Source organism: Cibotium barometz, chromosome 21 (genome assembly GCF_041138505.1).
Source record: "Cibotium barometz isolate CiBa-2024 chromosome 21, ASM4113850v1, whole genome shotgun sequence".
NCBI lineage: Eukaryota > Viridiplantae > Streptophyta > Polypodiopsida > Cyatheales > Cibotiaceae > Cibotium > Cibotium barometz.
Window position 1 is genome coordinate 11,584,325 of NC_141066.1, and position 12,065 is coordinate 11,596,389.

At 44.9% G+C, this 12,065-nt stretch overlaps 1 protein-coding gene and 1 pseudogene across 3 annotated transcripts in view; one reads left to right on the forward strand and one right to left on the reverse strand.

Annotated features, from left to right (window-relative positions):
- LOC147626862 (RNA cyclase family protein) overlaps positions 1-12,065 on the reverse strand; it is a 51,567-nt gene that overhangs the window by 10,213 nt on the left and 29,289 nt on the right. For all 3 annotated transcript variants that reach the window (XR_015268425.1, XM_086815384.1, XM_086815383.1), the window contains exon 3: positions 80-261. Coding sequence is in view for 2 of the 3 variants with exons in the window: in XM_086815384.1 (XP_086671510.1) it covers positions 80-261 (182 nt within the window). In the remaining variant the exon portion in view is untranslated. The remainder of the gene's footprint in view (positions 1-79; positions 262-12,065) is intronic.
- On the forward strand, positions 2,684-3,459 carry LOC147626863 (uncharacterized; annotated as a pseudogene).

Below are 12,065 nucleotides of genomic sequence, written 5' to 3' on the forward strand. Positions count from 1 at the left end.
ATGTTTTGATATTATAATTAACAGTATAAAATTATAATATATATTCACCACAAGGAGGTGGAATTTAAAGAAATCTTACGGTTAAGCCAGTGTGCACAATTGGAACTTTCAAATGCACTTCCCCACCACCCTGAGGTGGGGCACCCCTTGTGAGGATTTTGAGCTCCACTTCCTCTATTGGAATGCCAAAATGCTTTAACAAGGGCAAAGTAGTTATTCGGAATGTGTCCACACATGGGTCCTTACAGTCATTTGTTATGCCTGCAGCAAAAAGATAGAAAAAATCACAACATTAGCATTCTAGAACTGTAATTTTGAAAATAGACAAGCAATTTTTGCAGCGAACTCCACTTTGAGATTTATAGGGGCGCAAGTTTGATGTCAGCAGTAAATGTAGGCTGCTAGGTTCAAATATTCCTTAATACAAAAGTTCAACAATTGGGCAACAGAGAAATAAGTGCACATGTCCTCAAGCACTCAGCATGACCAGACACGAGCCACCTATAAATGCCCCTATTGACACTACCATCTACTTCCACATGCCAACTATTCTCGTCTTGACACGGCCTAATCAATAAAGCCATGCTGAAAAGGCCACACTACGTTGCTAACCTGCATCTGCAATTACCAACTGCTTGACAATGCATCATGCTAAGCTCATTCCAATATCTATGTCAACCTGGCACTCCCTTAAAAGCAGTCTTGAAGCCACAAAAGCCATTACTTAGATCCTAACTACATAGCTATTAGCTATTTTGAGCGCAGGCAGCTGGGTATCATACCTCCACGTCCCATCTATATGATATGCAGCCATTTTACCACCGTTTAATGCTCGCTGCACAAATTTAATCTGCCCTGTGGCAGCTAGCCTGCTGTCTGCATCTTTTCCGGGAGTTTTGCATCCCCCAACAGGCTCAATTCAGCCTACAATGCTCCAGCAACTCTTCCCCATGTATTCATGCTGCGACCTGTCTTGCCACACGATGCTGGGGCCTTAAAAAAGATGCCTTGTCGAAGGTAAATTCAGGGTGTTACTACTAGGGCTTCTGCTTAAAAAGGGAAAATCAGCTTGAATAACCATTGTCTACAAAAAAGGGAGGCTATAAAGCTAAGACTTGCCCTACTTTGCTCGGCTTAACTGCAAGGCCAGCATGCCTTAGATTTTAAAAAATAAAGAGAGCATTGCAGCCCAGGTTAGAGATTTTGTAGGACATATATATACCAAGAACATGTCCAAATTCACCTTATAACAAAGTGCAATTTATAACCTCATGGTAGTCATCTGCAAGACAATGAACCATCAACTCCATCATGCATAGTATGGACTAGACATCCCCACTAACGTCATCAGTGCCAAATAGTGGGTGTAGAACTTTGTATCAATATATGCCCCCCCACACACACACCCCATGCACACACACACACACATAAGAGCATAGATTCATACAAAGGTCTACGTACCGAGTTTCTATCTGAGCTCCGGAGATAGACGACAGACTCAGCCATAATGAAGCCTAGCACTAAGGATCATAACAGATAGAAAGAATTATTACAACAAAAACATAGTTAATAGGGCATATGCACCACAAAAGATGGAAAGAATTAACACAAAATCAACTGGTTGCAACTTGGACGAAAACTTCACAATGTGAAATTTGCATGTCACTAGTGCAATTTATAGCCTCATGTTAGTCATCCGCGAGACAATAAACCATCAACTCCATCATGTGCCTACTAATGCCTACAGCTTGTCCGATCAAATAATAACTACACTATGAACTGTTCTTTTCTTATGGAATTCCTCTACTTGAACTCGTCTACTGTCGGCCAAGTCCTTGGACAACAAACAAACTCTTCACCCAATGGTTGCAGCTATTCGTCCAAAGGATGTGTCTCTTCGCCTAGAGTCATGACTATTGATCATGGGATGTGTCTTTTCATTCGTGTCTCTTGGACTCCTATATAAGGAGCCTGTTGTATCACAGTTTCAATCAATCAATCAATCAAACATCTGTGTTCAAGTCTCTCGAGTTTACTTTCAGTTTCAGTCTTAAATACACAGATAAGTGGATGAAATACTAAGTAGTAACAGTAATCCTCACAGTGGTATCAGAGCAAAAAAAAAATTTCCCGGGCCTACGGTTGTGAGCCTCTCACCCTCTCCGCTCTACTCCCCTACCCGATGTTGTATGGAAGCAGAAGAAAGATGGAACCTACACTTACGAGTATGAGGTAACCCTAAAACTTCTTTACTAATTACACATACATAAGACAGATACACAGATGTGTGTGTGTGGCATACCCGGTATGTGTGCGGAGGTGACTTGCCGGTAACCCTTTGTGTGCCTTTTCATCGGGTCGTGCCCTTTCATGCGCACTTCCTCCATCAGCGTTGGTGCCTCTTCATCGCATGGTGCCTCTTCACCGCAACCATCGCACCTTTTCCCAAGAGATGGCACCTCTTCGCGATGCCCCATGGCTGCGCACCTCTTGGCCACTTGTGCAATAAGCGCTAGTCCTACAATTCAGCCAGCGCAGGGCCCTTTTTACGTGCAGCCCTTCATGGGTTTAATAAACGGCAGCCTACCCAGCCGGCCAGCCCATTAATTAACTTGGGCGTTTTCACACCTCAGCCGGTCCTTTTTATTAACTTACGTGCCCTTTCGATAAGTCAAAAAAAAAAAGGGAGAATATGGGACCAACGCAACGAAATAATCAGCCGGCCAGCCCATTCGCTCCTCTCTCACACTGTTCTAGGGAAGGTTCTGTCACGCCAGGTAATTCTCTCCACTCTGGCACATATTCACCTTCTCAACCAGGCGTCCAATGGAACCCAACAGCAATCAGCCAGAGCTTTACATCTCGTACATAGACGAGGTCCCGGAAGCCATATTGCCCGAAAATCCTCGCCTAGCCCCGGAAATAATTATTATACCCGATACACCCACACCGGAGCCCGCCGCATTACCCGAACCTGTTGCAGAGCCTGTTCCGGCACCCGAACCCGCACACGTTCCGGCTCCCGAACCTGTTCCGGCTCCAGTTCATGTACCAGGTCCCCTGGAATATTTATTATACGTCAGTCACCGCCACGCCACTTAGTTACAGGCGTGGGTGATCTGGCATATTTACTTGACGTGTCCAGCACACCATCTTGCTCATTACGAGTTTATTTTGGGACGGTACCCACATCTTGCATATTCCCTAGACGAGTGCCGTGTGGATGCAGTAAACCGGATCATCTCGCTTCAGTCCTTGGTTCGAGTATACAGGGAGCTCATTGTGCCAGATTACACTCCATTAACCCTTGCAGAGACACCTCCTGTCGACGAGGTGGAAGACTTCGAGCCTTCGGAGTTAGGCTCCAATTTCTTAGAAGAATTGGGAGACGATTCACTGTCACTCTCTCCTCCAGCAGTACCACATATTTCACCAGCTTCTCCGCGCTACTCACTCTAGCAGATCCAACATGCCATCTATCTCCGAGGAGGAGGGCCAGCAACAAGACGAGCAAATGCAGGCCATTACATCATTACGCGAGCAAATGGAGACACTTCAGCAGACTTTTTCGACAAGTCTCTCTACCATCAGCAGACGACTCGATCAGTTGCTGCGGCCCCATCCAGCGCGCACACCAGCCAGTGATCGACAACCATCTTCTTCAGAGTCTTCGGTAGCAGAAAATGAAGATGAACCAGATCCAGCTGCCGAGGTAAACAATGCAGAACTCCAACTTCTTTATAAAATATTTAATGCTGCACAAAAAAAGAAACTCGATGTCAAACTGCCTGCCCCTTATAATGGTCGCCGCGACAAGCGCGTGCTTGACCAATGGATATTCAAAATGGAGGTATATTTGACCAATACCGATTTGGTCGAAAGCAAGAAGGTTGCTTTAGCCAGTTCACTACTCAAGGATACAGCACTTCTATGGTGGCAACGACGTGTTGCAGATGGTAAGCACACTCCTACTTGGGATAAATTCCGGCGCGTCCTCCGCAAGGCCTTTGAACTTGCCAGTGCGGACTACCATGTCCGGTCTACTCTCCGCTGCCTGAGGCAAACAGGATCCTCAGCCGCGTATATCACAGAGTTCCAACGTTTAACTCTGGAAATTGAGAGCCTCAGCCCCGCTGACAAGCTACACAGCTTCAATGCCCACAACCATACTTCAGTGCCTGTTAACCTTTCCAATCAAGTTTTGAGCTTATTGGGATTTATTGGCCAGCATCCTATCAATGTTCTTGTTGATAGTGGATGCTCAACTAATTTTGTGGGAACTACTCTCGTCAGCAAGTTGCGATTACCTACTCAGCAGAGTGCGGAAGTTTTCCAAGTGGAACTTGCAGATGGTTCTTTCTTGCATTGCAGTAAACGGATTCAGCAGTTGCATTTTCAGATTCAGGACTATCAGGATCAGCTGAATTTCTCTATTATGCCTTTGTCACACTATGACATGATTCTTGGACAGTCTTGGTTATATGAGTATGATCCTTTGATCAGCTTTCGAGATCATTCCATTCGACTTTATCATAATCATCGAGAAATGGAATTACGAGGTCTGTTTAATTCTAAGCCGATTACTGTGGTTTCTGCTATGCAAGTCAAACGCTTAGTGCGTAAACGCGATAGCACTTCTGCCTTAGTTATGTTGCGAGAAGCAGAAGACAATATAGTTGACCAATCGGAATCCTTGCCATCAGATACTTCTTATTTACAGCAGTCCTTCTTTCAACCTTATATGGATTTATTTCCTGAGACGAGCTGCCAACGACATTGCCTCCTTGACGTTCTGTAGATCATAGGATTGATCTAATCCCTGGACAACCACCGCCAGTTCGAGCTCCTTATCGAGTTTCTTATTCAGAGTCTCAAGAAATTCAGAGACAATTGGCAGAGTTGTTGGATAAAGGTCATATACGTCCAAGCAAAAGTCCTTTTGGTGCTCCAGTTTTATTGGTCAAGAAGAAGGATGGATCTATGCGACTTTGCATTGATTATCGTGCCCTTAATAAGCAGACAATCAAGAATAAGTTTCCCTTGCCTCGCATCGATGAGCTCTTTGATCAGTTGCTTGGTGCGAAGGTATTTTCGAAGATTGATCTGAAGTCAGGCTATCATCAAATCAGGATTCGAATTGGAGATGAGTATAAGACAGCTTTCAGAACAAAGTATGGACATTATGAATTTTTGGTCATTCCTTTTGGGTTAACCAATGCCCCAGGTACTTTCATGACTTTGATGAATGACATCTTTGGTCCTTACTTGGATAAGTTTGTCATCGTTTATCTGGATGACATTTTGGTCTTCAGTAAGACTTTAGCAGATCACAAGCAGCATTTGCAGATTGTCTTCGAAGTACTCCGTACGAATGTCTTGTACATCAACAAGAAGAAGAGTCAGTTTTTCAAAGATCATGTGGAATATCTTGGACACATCATCTCTGGACATGGTATTGCAGTTGATCCTAAGAAGATAAAGGTCATTGTTGATTGGCCTTTGCCACTTAGAATTTCAGATGTGCGATCTTTCTTGGGATTAGCAAATTTTTACCACACCAAGGTTCACAAGTTCTCAGATATTGCTGCTCCTTTGACAGCCCTTACAAAGTTAGATAAATTGCACTGGTCACTTGAAGCTCAAAAGTCCTTTAATGATCTTAAGCATGCGTTGACAACTACGCCTGTTTTGGCTATTGCGGATCCCACTCAGCCGTTTGACATTATGACAGATGCTTTGGATAGAGCATCTGGAGGCGTTCTTATGCAAAATGATCGTGTTATTGCTTTTGATAGTCATAAATTTTCGGCCATTCAAATGCGATATCCCGTTTATGACAAGGAATTTTTGGCAATTGTTCATGCTTATAGAACGTGGAAGCATTATCTTCTTGGTGCAGATTCAGTGGTTAAGACAGATCATCAGTCTTTGACTTACATCTTTACTCAACCAGTGATGAATCCTTGTCAAGGACGATGGGTTGAATTTTTGGCGAATTTTCACATGGCGATACTCTATGTTCCTGGATTACAGAATGTGGTAGCAGATGCTTTGAGCCGCATGCCTCGAGCTACGAACTTTGCTATCTCCAATGTGCAGATGGAGATTCTTGCATGTTTTAAGCATGAGTATTTGACAGATAGAGACTTTGGAGATGTCTTTCGAGCTCTCAAATCTCTTCATCCTACTGTTGCAGAAATGAATATGTTTGCCGCATATACAATTGCAGATGATTTACTTTATTACTTAGATCGCATTTGTGTTCCTCACAATGCATCTTTGCGGAAACTCCTTATTCAAGAGCATCACGAAGTACCCTTTGCAGCTCATCCTGGAATTAACAAGACATATCGTCTGTTATCAGCAACATACTTTTGGCCTCAGATGCAACAAGATGTTATTAAGTTTGTTAAAGCTTGTCACTCTTGTCAAATTATGAAAGCTTCGCGACAACTTCCTCAAGGATTGCTTCAGCCTTTGCCAGTTCCCCAGGAAAGATGGGAAAGCATAAGCATGGATTTCATCACTACTTTGCCGCGTTCGCAGAAAGGCAATGCTCAAATTTTAGTAGTGGTTGATCGGTTTTCCAAAATGGCACATTTTATTCCTTGCAAGAAGACAGTTTCTGCTCCAGATCTTGCAGCGTTGTTCGTACAGCATATTTTCAGAATTCATGGATTGCCAAGATCTATTGTTTCAGACACAGATCCGAAGTTCACTGGACATTTTTGGACTTCCTTATTCAAATCTCTTGGTACGAATCTCTTGTTCAGTTCTGCTTATCATCCTCAGACAGACAGACAGACAGAAAGAGTAAATCAAATTTTGGAAGAAATGCTTAGACATTATGTTCAGACAAGATTAGCTTCTTGGGAAGAATATTTGCCTCTTGTGGAGTTTGCTTATAATAATTCTCAGCATTCAGTCACTGGACTGACTCCTTTTCAAGCAGCATATGGTCACACTCCGCTTGTGCCTACAAACTTTGTTCTTCAACACAAGGTGGCATTAGCAGATCAGTTGGTTCAAGAAATGCAAGATATTCTTGTGCAAGTTCGAGACAAACTGGTTCATGTTCAGCAGAAGTATCAGAAGTATGCGAATAAGCACAGAAGGCATACTGAGTTTCAAGAAGGTGACTTGGTTTTGCTTTATGTTGCACCGCATCGATATAAGACAGTAAAGTCAATCTTTCCGAAGTTGCGACCGCGTTTCTATGGTCCATTTAAAGTTATAAAGAAGATTTCAGTTGTCAGTCATAAGTTGGATCTTCCACCATCTTGGGAAAAAATTCATCCGACATTTCACATCTCTTGGCTCAAGGAATACATACAAGGAGATTCATCTATTCCGGAGTTATCTTCTTATGTTCCTGAGATTGAAGATGATCACATTATTCTGGTTCCTGAGAAGATTCTTTACGTTCGTCAGAAAGAAACAAGACGGAAGATTACTACAGAATTTCTTGTTAAGTGGATGGACTTGGATGAGTCAGATTCTACTTGGCAGACAGATGAAGAAATGCAACAATATCCTCAACTCCTCCAAGAATTCTTTGGCAGACGACAGACTCTCATTTAATCACATGGGTTTTATTTTAAATGGGAGGGAATGTCACGATTGTGACTTAGTTCATTATACACAGTCTCCTCATGGTTACAAATACTGAAGTGACATGATTACAGAGGACCCCTACACTCGGATGGTCACGACTCTTCGCTCTAGAGACATGCCTCTTCATCAAGAGCCACACTCCTTCGACGACTGATCACACCCCTTCGCTCTATGGTTGCAACTCTTCACCCAATGGTTGCAGCTATTCGTCCAAAGGATGTGTCTCTTCGCCTAGAGTCATGACTATTGGTCATGGGATGTGTCTTTTCATTCGTGTCTCTTGGACTGCTATATAAGGAGCCTGTTGTATCACAGTTTCAATCAATCAATCAAACATCTCTGTTCAAGTCTCTCGAGTTTACTTTCAGTTTCAGTCTTAAATACACAGATAAGTGGATGAAATACTAAGCAGTAACAGTAATCCTCACATAATCCTTGAGATTAATGACCTAATTCGATAGGGTTAGGAGAGCTGAGGGATTAGGAGAAACCACGCTAGGGTGACAAAGGTTATTATTATAACCTCATTATTGGTTAGAGTTCGACCAAGACTCCAACCACGCATGCAGTAACGCATAGGTCGCCATGCATGTCACGTGCACCCATGCATTGTGGTACACGCTTACAAACTCGCTCATCAACACTGCAAGAATCATGTACAGAAGTAGTACCTTTTAGGGTAATTTTGTCGTATGATGTGACCCCTTTGTGAGCCCAATCCGGGACATGTTAGGCACGAGCTACGTAGGTCAGTCTCCCAACCTTAGAGTGTCAGATCAGTCCTCTTAACCCACTGTGGAGAATTCAGCAAGTTTTCATCATTCAAATGCATCTGGATGTCAGCCATAGTAGTAGCATGCATTAGAGGCATGTAGGTGCATTACATGTAGAGGGGGCCAGCCAGCCCCAAGGCAGCCCCCAAGGTGTACACCTAGATGAATCCAAAAACATGCTCAAATTCACCTTATAAGAAAGTGCAATTTATAACCTCATGGTAGTCATCCACAAGACAATAAACCATCAACTCCATCAAGGTGGGCTTGCCTTGCAAGGGGGGTAGCCAACCCCCTACCACCTTTAGACTCAACTGGCAACATATCTGGAGACTAAGGAGCAGTCGACCTTGGTTGCTGTACCCCTGTATGGTCAACGAATCTAAGAGAATAAGCGGCCCAGCTGCCGTACCACTGTACGGCTTGTGCCACAGAGAGAAAAAGGGTGCCCCGCTGCTGTACCACTATACAGCCTGTAGAGAGGTAAAAACCGTCTACTGTACCACTGTACGGCCGGCTGAAAAGAGGAGGTGTTGTTGTCCAGCTACTGTACAGTTTGCGCGCAAGAGAGAGAAGGCTGTCCAGCCCCGCTGTCCACTGTACGAGAGAAGCTGCCTGCTGCCCATTGTACAGCCAGCACAAGGGTGGGAGAGAAAAAAACGTTTTTATCTGTTGCCCGCCACCCTCTCTTCATGCACATGCTTTCTCCTTTTAAAGGAGTCGACCAGCCCCAAAATAGCTGTGCTTTTCCCCTTTTGGCCAAAAGTGACGACCAGTCCCAAAATAGCTGTGCTTTTTCCTATTTTGGCCAAAAGTGACTGAATAGCCAAAAATATCAACTTATGTGCTTTTTCCCAGCTTGTTGGTCAAGATTCCTCTAGGCACCTCCTTTTGGTCCACATATGCATGTCCAGAAGGTGCCACACTTTAATGAGGCGTGAACCTGTCGCCTTAAAAATCAAACCAACAAATAAAATTCCTTGTAGTTCAAACTTTGTTGCCATCTTTCACGCCAAAATATGCCGGTGAATGCTTTAGCTTTCTTTTGTGGAAAATCCCTGTTCGCACCTTGGTTCCGGATAGTGTATGAAACACTGTTCAAGATTGGTGAGGAGACCAAATTGGTGACATTTGGCAGCCACCCGACCAGCATACAAGTAGCCGACTAGCATTTTATGCTAGTCGTGAACACTTGCTACAGCCAACTAACATTTAATGCTGGCCGACAGCAGTAAGAGGCAGCCAACTGGCAGCATGTGGACATATAAAAAGGCACAACCTGTTCAGTCCCAAAATATGCAGGTACAGATCAGAGATTATCATCAGATAACAAGCATGTATGCTTAGGCTCTTGCCTATGCATACTTACAGCCATACTTGTGCTCTCAGCCCAAGGCAAAGAAGCTCAGTCTCTTCAAGAGTATTCAGCACACCTACCCTCAGTTTCGGGCCAGTGTATTTCTCTCAAAGATAGCTTCAAGGTCACCTAAAGCTTATGCACAGTTCTAACCAGCGTTTGGTCGCTTTGCCCAAGAGTTTGGGGTCAATCAGTCAGTTTGTCCGCTCAGTCTTGTGGACACAGTTGAGCTTGTATATAGTTCTCATGGGGGGGGGGGTGTTAGAAGTCATCTCCTGTCCAGTTTTATACACCAGGGCCTTTGTTGTGGGTGTGCCCGCCCTTATGAGGTGTTTTATCATTTTTCCCCACTCTCCGTATTTTTCCCCTATTTTTTCCCATTTTTCCAGTGGTGGGGAGGGTTGCCAGAGGATGCCAGGAGCACTCCAGTGCTGGCCGACTGCATGTTTCTCAGTCGTGGGCTACTGGACTGCTGGCCGACTGCAGTTTATCAATCGTGGGCACTTTTCTGCTGGCCGACTGCATTTATGCAGTCGTGGACATTTTTCAGCAGTCGTGGGCACTTCCTATGCTGGCCGACTGCTCTCCCAGGGGCATATATATAGGCCCCCAGCCCCATACCACTATGTGTATCATTTCTCGGGATCTTCTTGTGTATATAGAGCAGAGTTACACGCCTACTTCTCTCTCTCTCTTGTGCTGTTTTTCTGCTTGCGTTTTTGCTCTTGTGTTCCTAGATCTGGTCATCATCTCCGCTGCGTATTCTGACATGGTATCAGAGCCCTAGGCTCTAGATAGGTCTTGGGATTTGTGTGAGCAAGAGGGGGACTATTTTGTGGCTGATTGGTGGACTGTTTTGGACTGTTCGGGAAGAGGAGAAGCAAAAGGAAGGCGGGCTGATTTGCTGGACAGCCACTTGCAGGTATTAGTTCTTCTTTGTTCCCACCCACCCACCCTTTTCAGAGTACATCCCCGCAATGGCAGATCTGTTTGAGATGGCCGAGAGGCATGTGAAGATCCCGACACTCCCCACGTTCCCGGTGGACGGTCAGTTGGACGGGAGTAACTACGGCATATGGAAGGTGATGATGGAATCTGTTCTGGAGTCTTACGACCTCGCCGATTTCGTCGTTGTTGGTGTTCCACGGCCGGAAGTAGAGAAAGGGGAGTTACCGTCAACCCGAAAGGACTGGGAGGCTCAAACACAGATGTGGGATCGTGTCAACGCCAGGGTCCGTTCGTTTATCTTTCTCAACTGCACACCACAGGTAATCAATCATGTAAAGCACATGACGCTGGCCAGAGGTATATGCACCTTCTTCTCCTCTACAGCAAATTCGACACCACCATTGTTGGAAGTAAACTGCACATACAGAGAGCTGCAGTCCCGCTCTGATACCAGTTGAATGGGAGAGATTAGGGTTAGAGTTAGAGTTCATGTGTGGGAGACATACACAGAGAAGCAAGGGAGAGAGAGAGAGAGAGTTGTGGGGATAAGTCAACTCATGGGAATGAGTGTGTGACTCCCCTATCACACATGTATATTGCACTAGTACACATAGTGCACTTAGTACATTAAAAGTACTAAGTGTACTATGTACTATAACTTATGGGCTTGTACACACTATAAGGGTGGGCATAGTGCCTTTACCCCAACATTTTGTTGCTCTCCGGGACAAAGCAACAGACCAAGTGGTTTGGGAAGGCGGAGTGGAGAATGGAGTTTACAGGCTTGCAGCACTCTCTCTCCCAAGTCCTCTGGTTTGTGATGACTGGCAGTCTGGTAATGGCCACTCAAGTGTGGATACGCTGCAGGTGCGGGCTTTCCGGGACCAGATGGTGGATAGCTTGCCAGTAGATGGCAGCAGTTGGCAGGAACTTTCCAGTACTGATGTCGGTAGTTCTTGTGTTCGTCAGTCAGAGGAAACTGAACAGGTCACTTATGCTCTGATGTCTCGTAGTGTTCGGGACATAGAACTTCCAGTAGTTGAGGATGTTCTTTCCACGGGGACCTTTCGGAAAGCCAGGCAGGTGACAGGTGCTTACTTGCAGAAGGAGGTGGTTTCTCCAAGCTTTGTGGTTCCGGACTCAGAGGGGGTGGTTGACAGGTTTCATCAGGTTTCCAGGACTTGTTTTTGCACCGTAACAGGTGTTGATCCTTGTGAGCTGTGTAATGTCTCGGTGACTCAGAAGCTGTATGGTTCATTGATCTGGTTGATGGACACCAGATTGGCCGGGAGCTTCCTGATGAGGCAGTTGAGCTCATGGTTGCAGATGTCTCTTTGGGAGGCAGGATTGCGTTTCCTGTGGTTTCTGCGGCA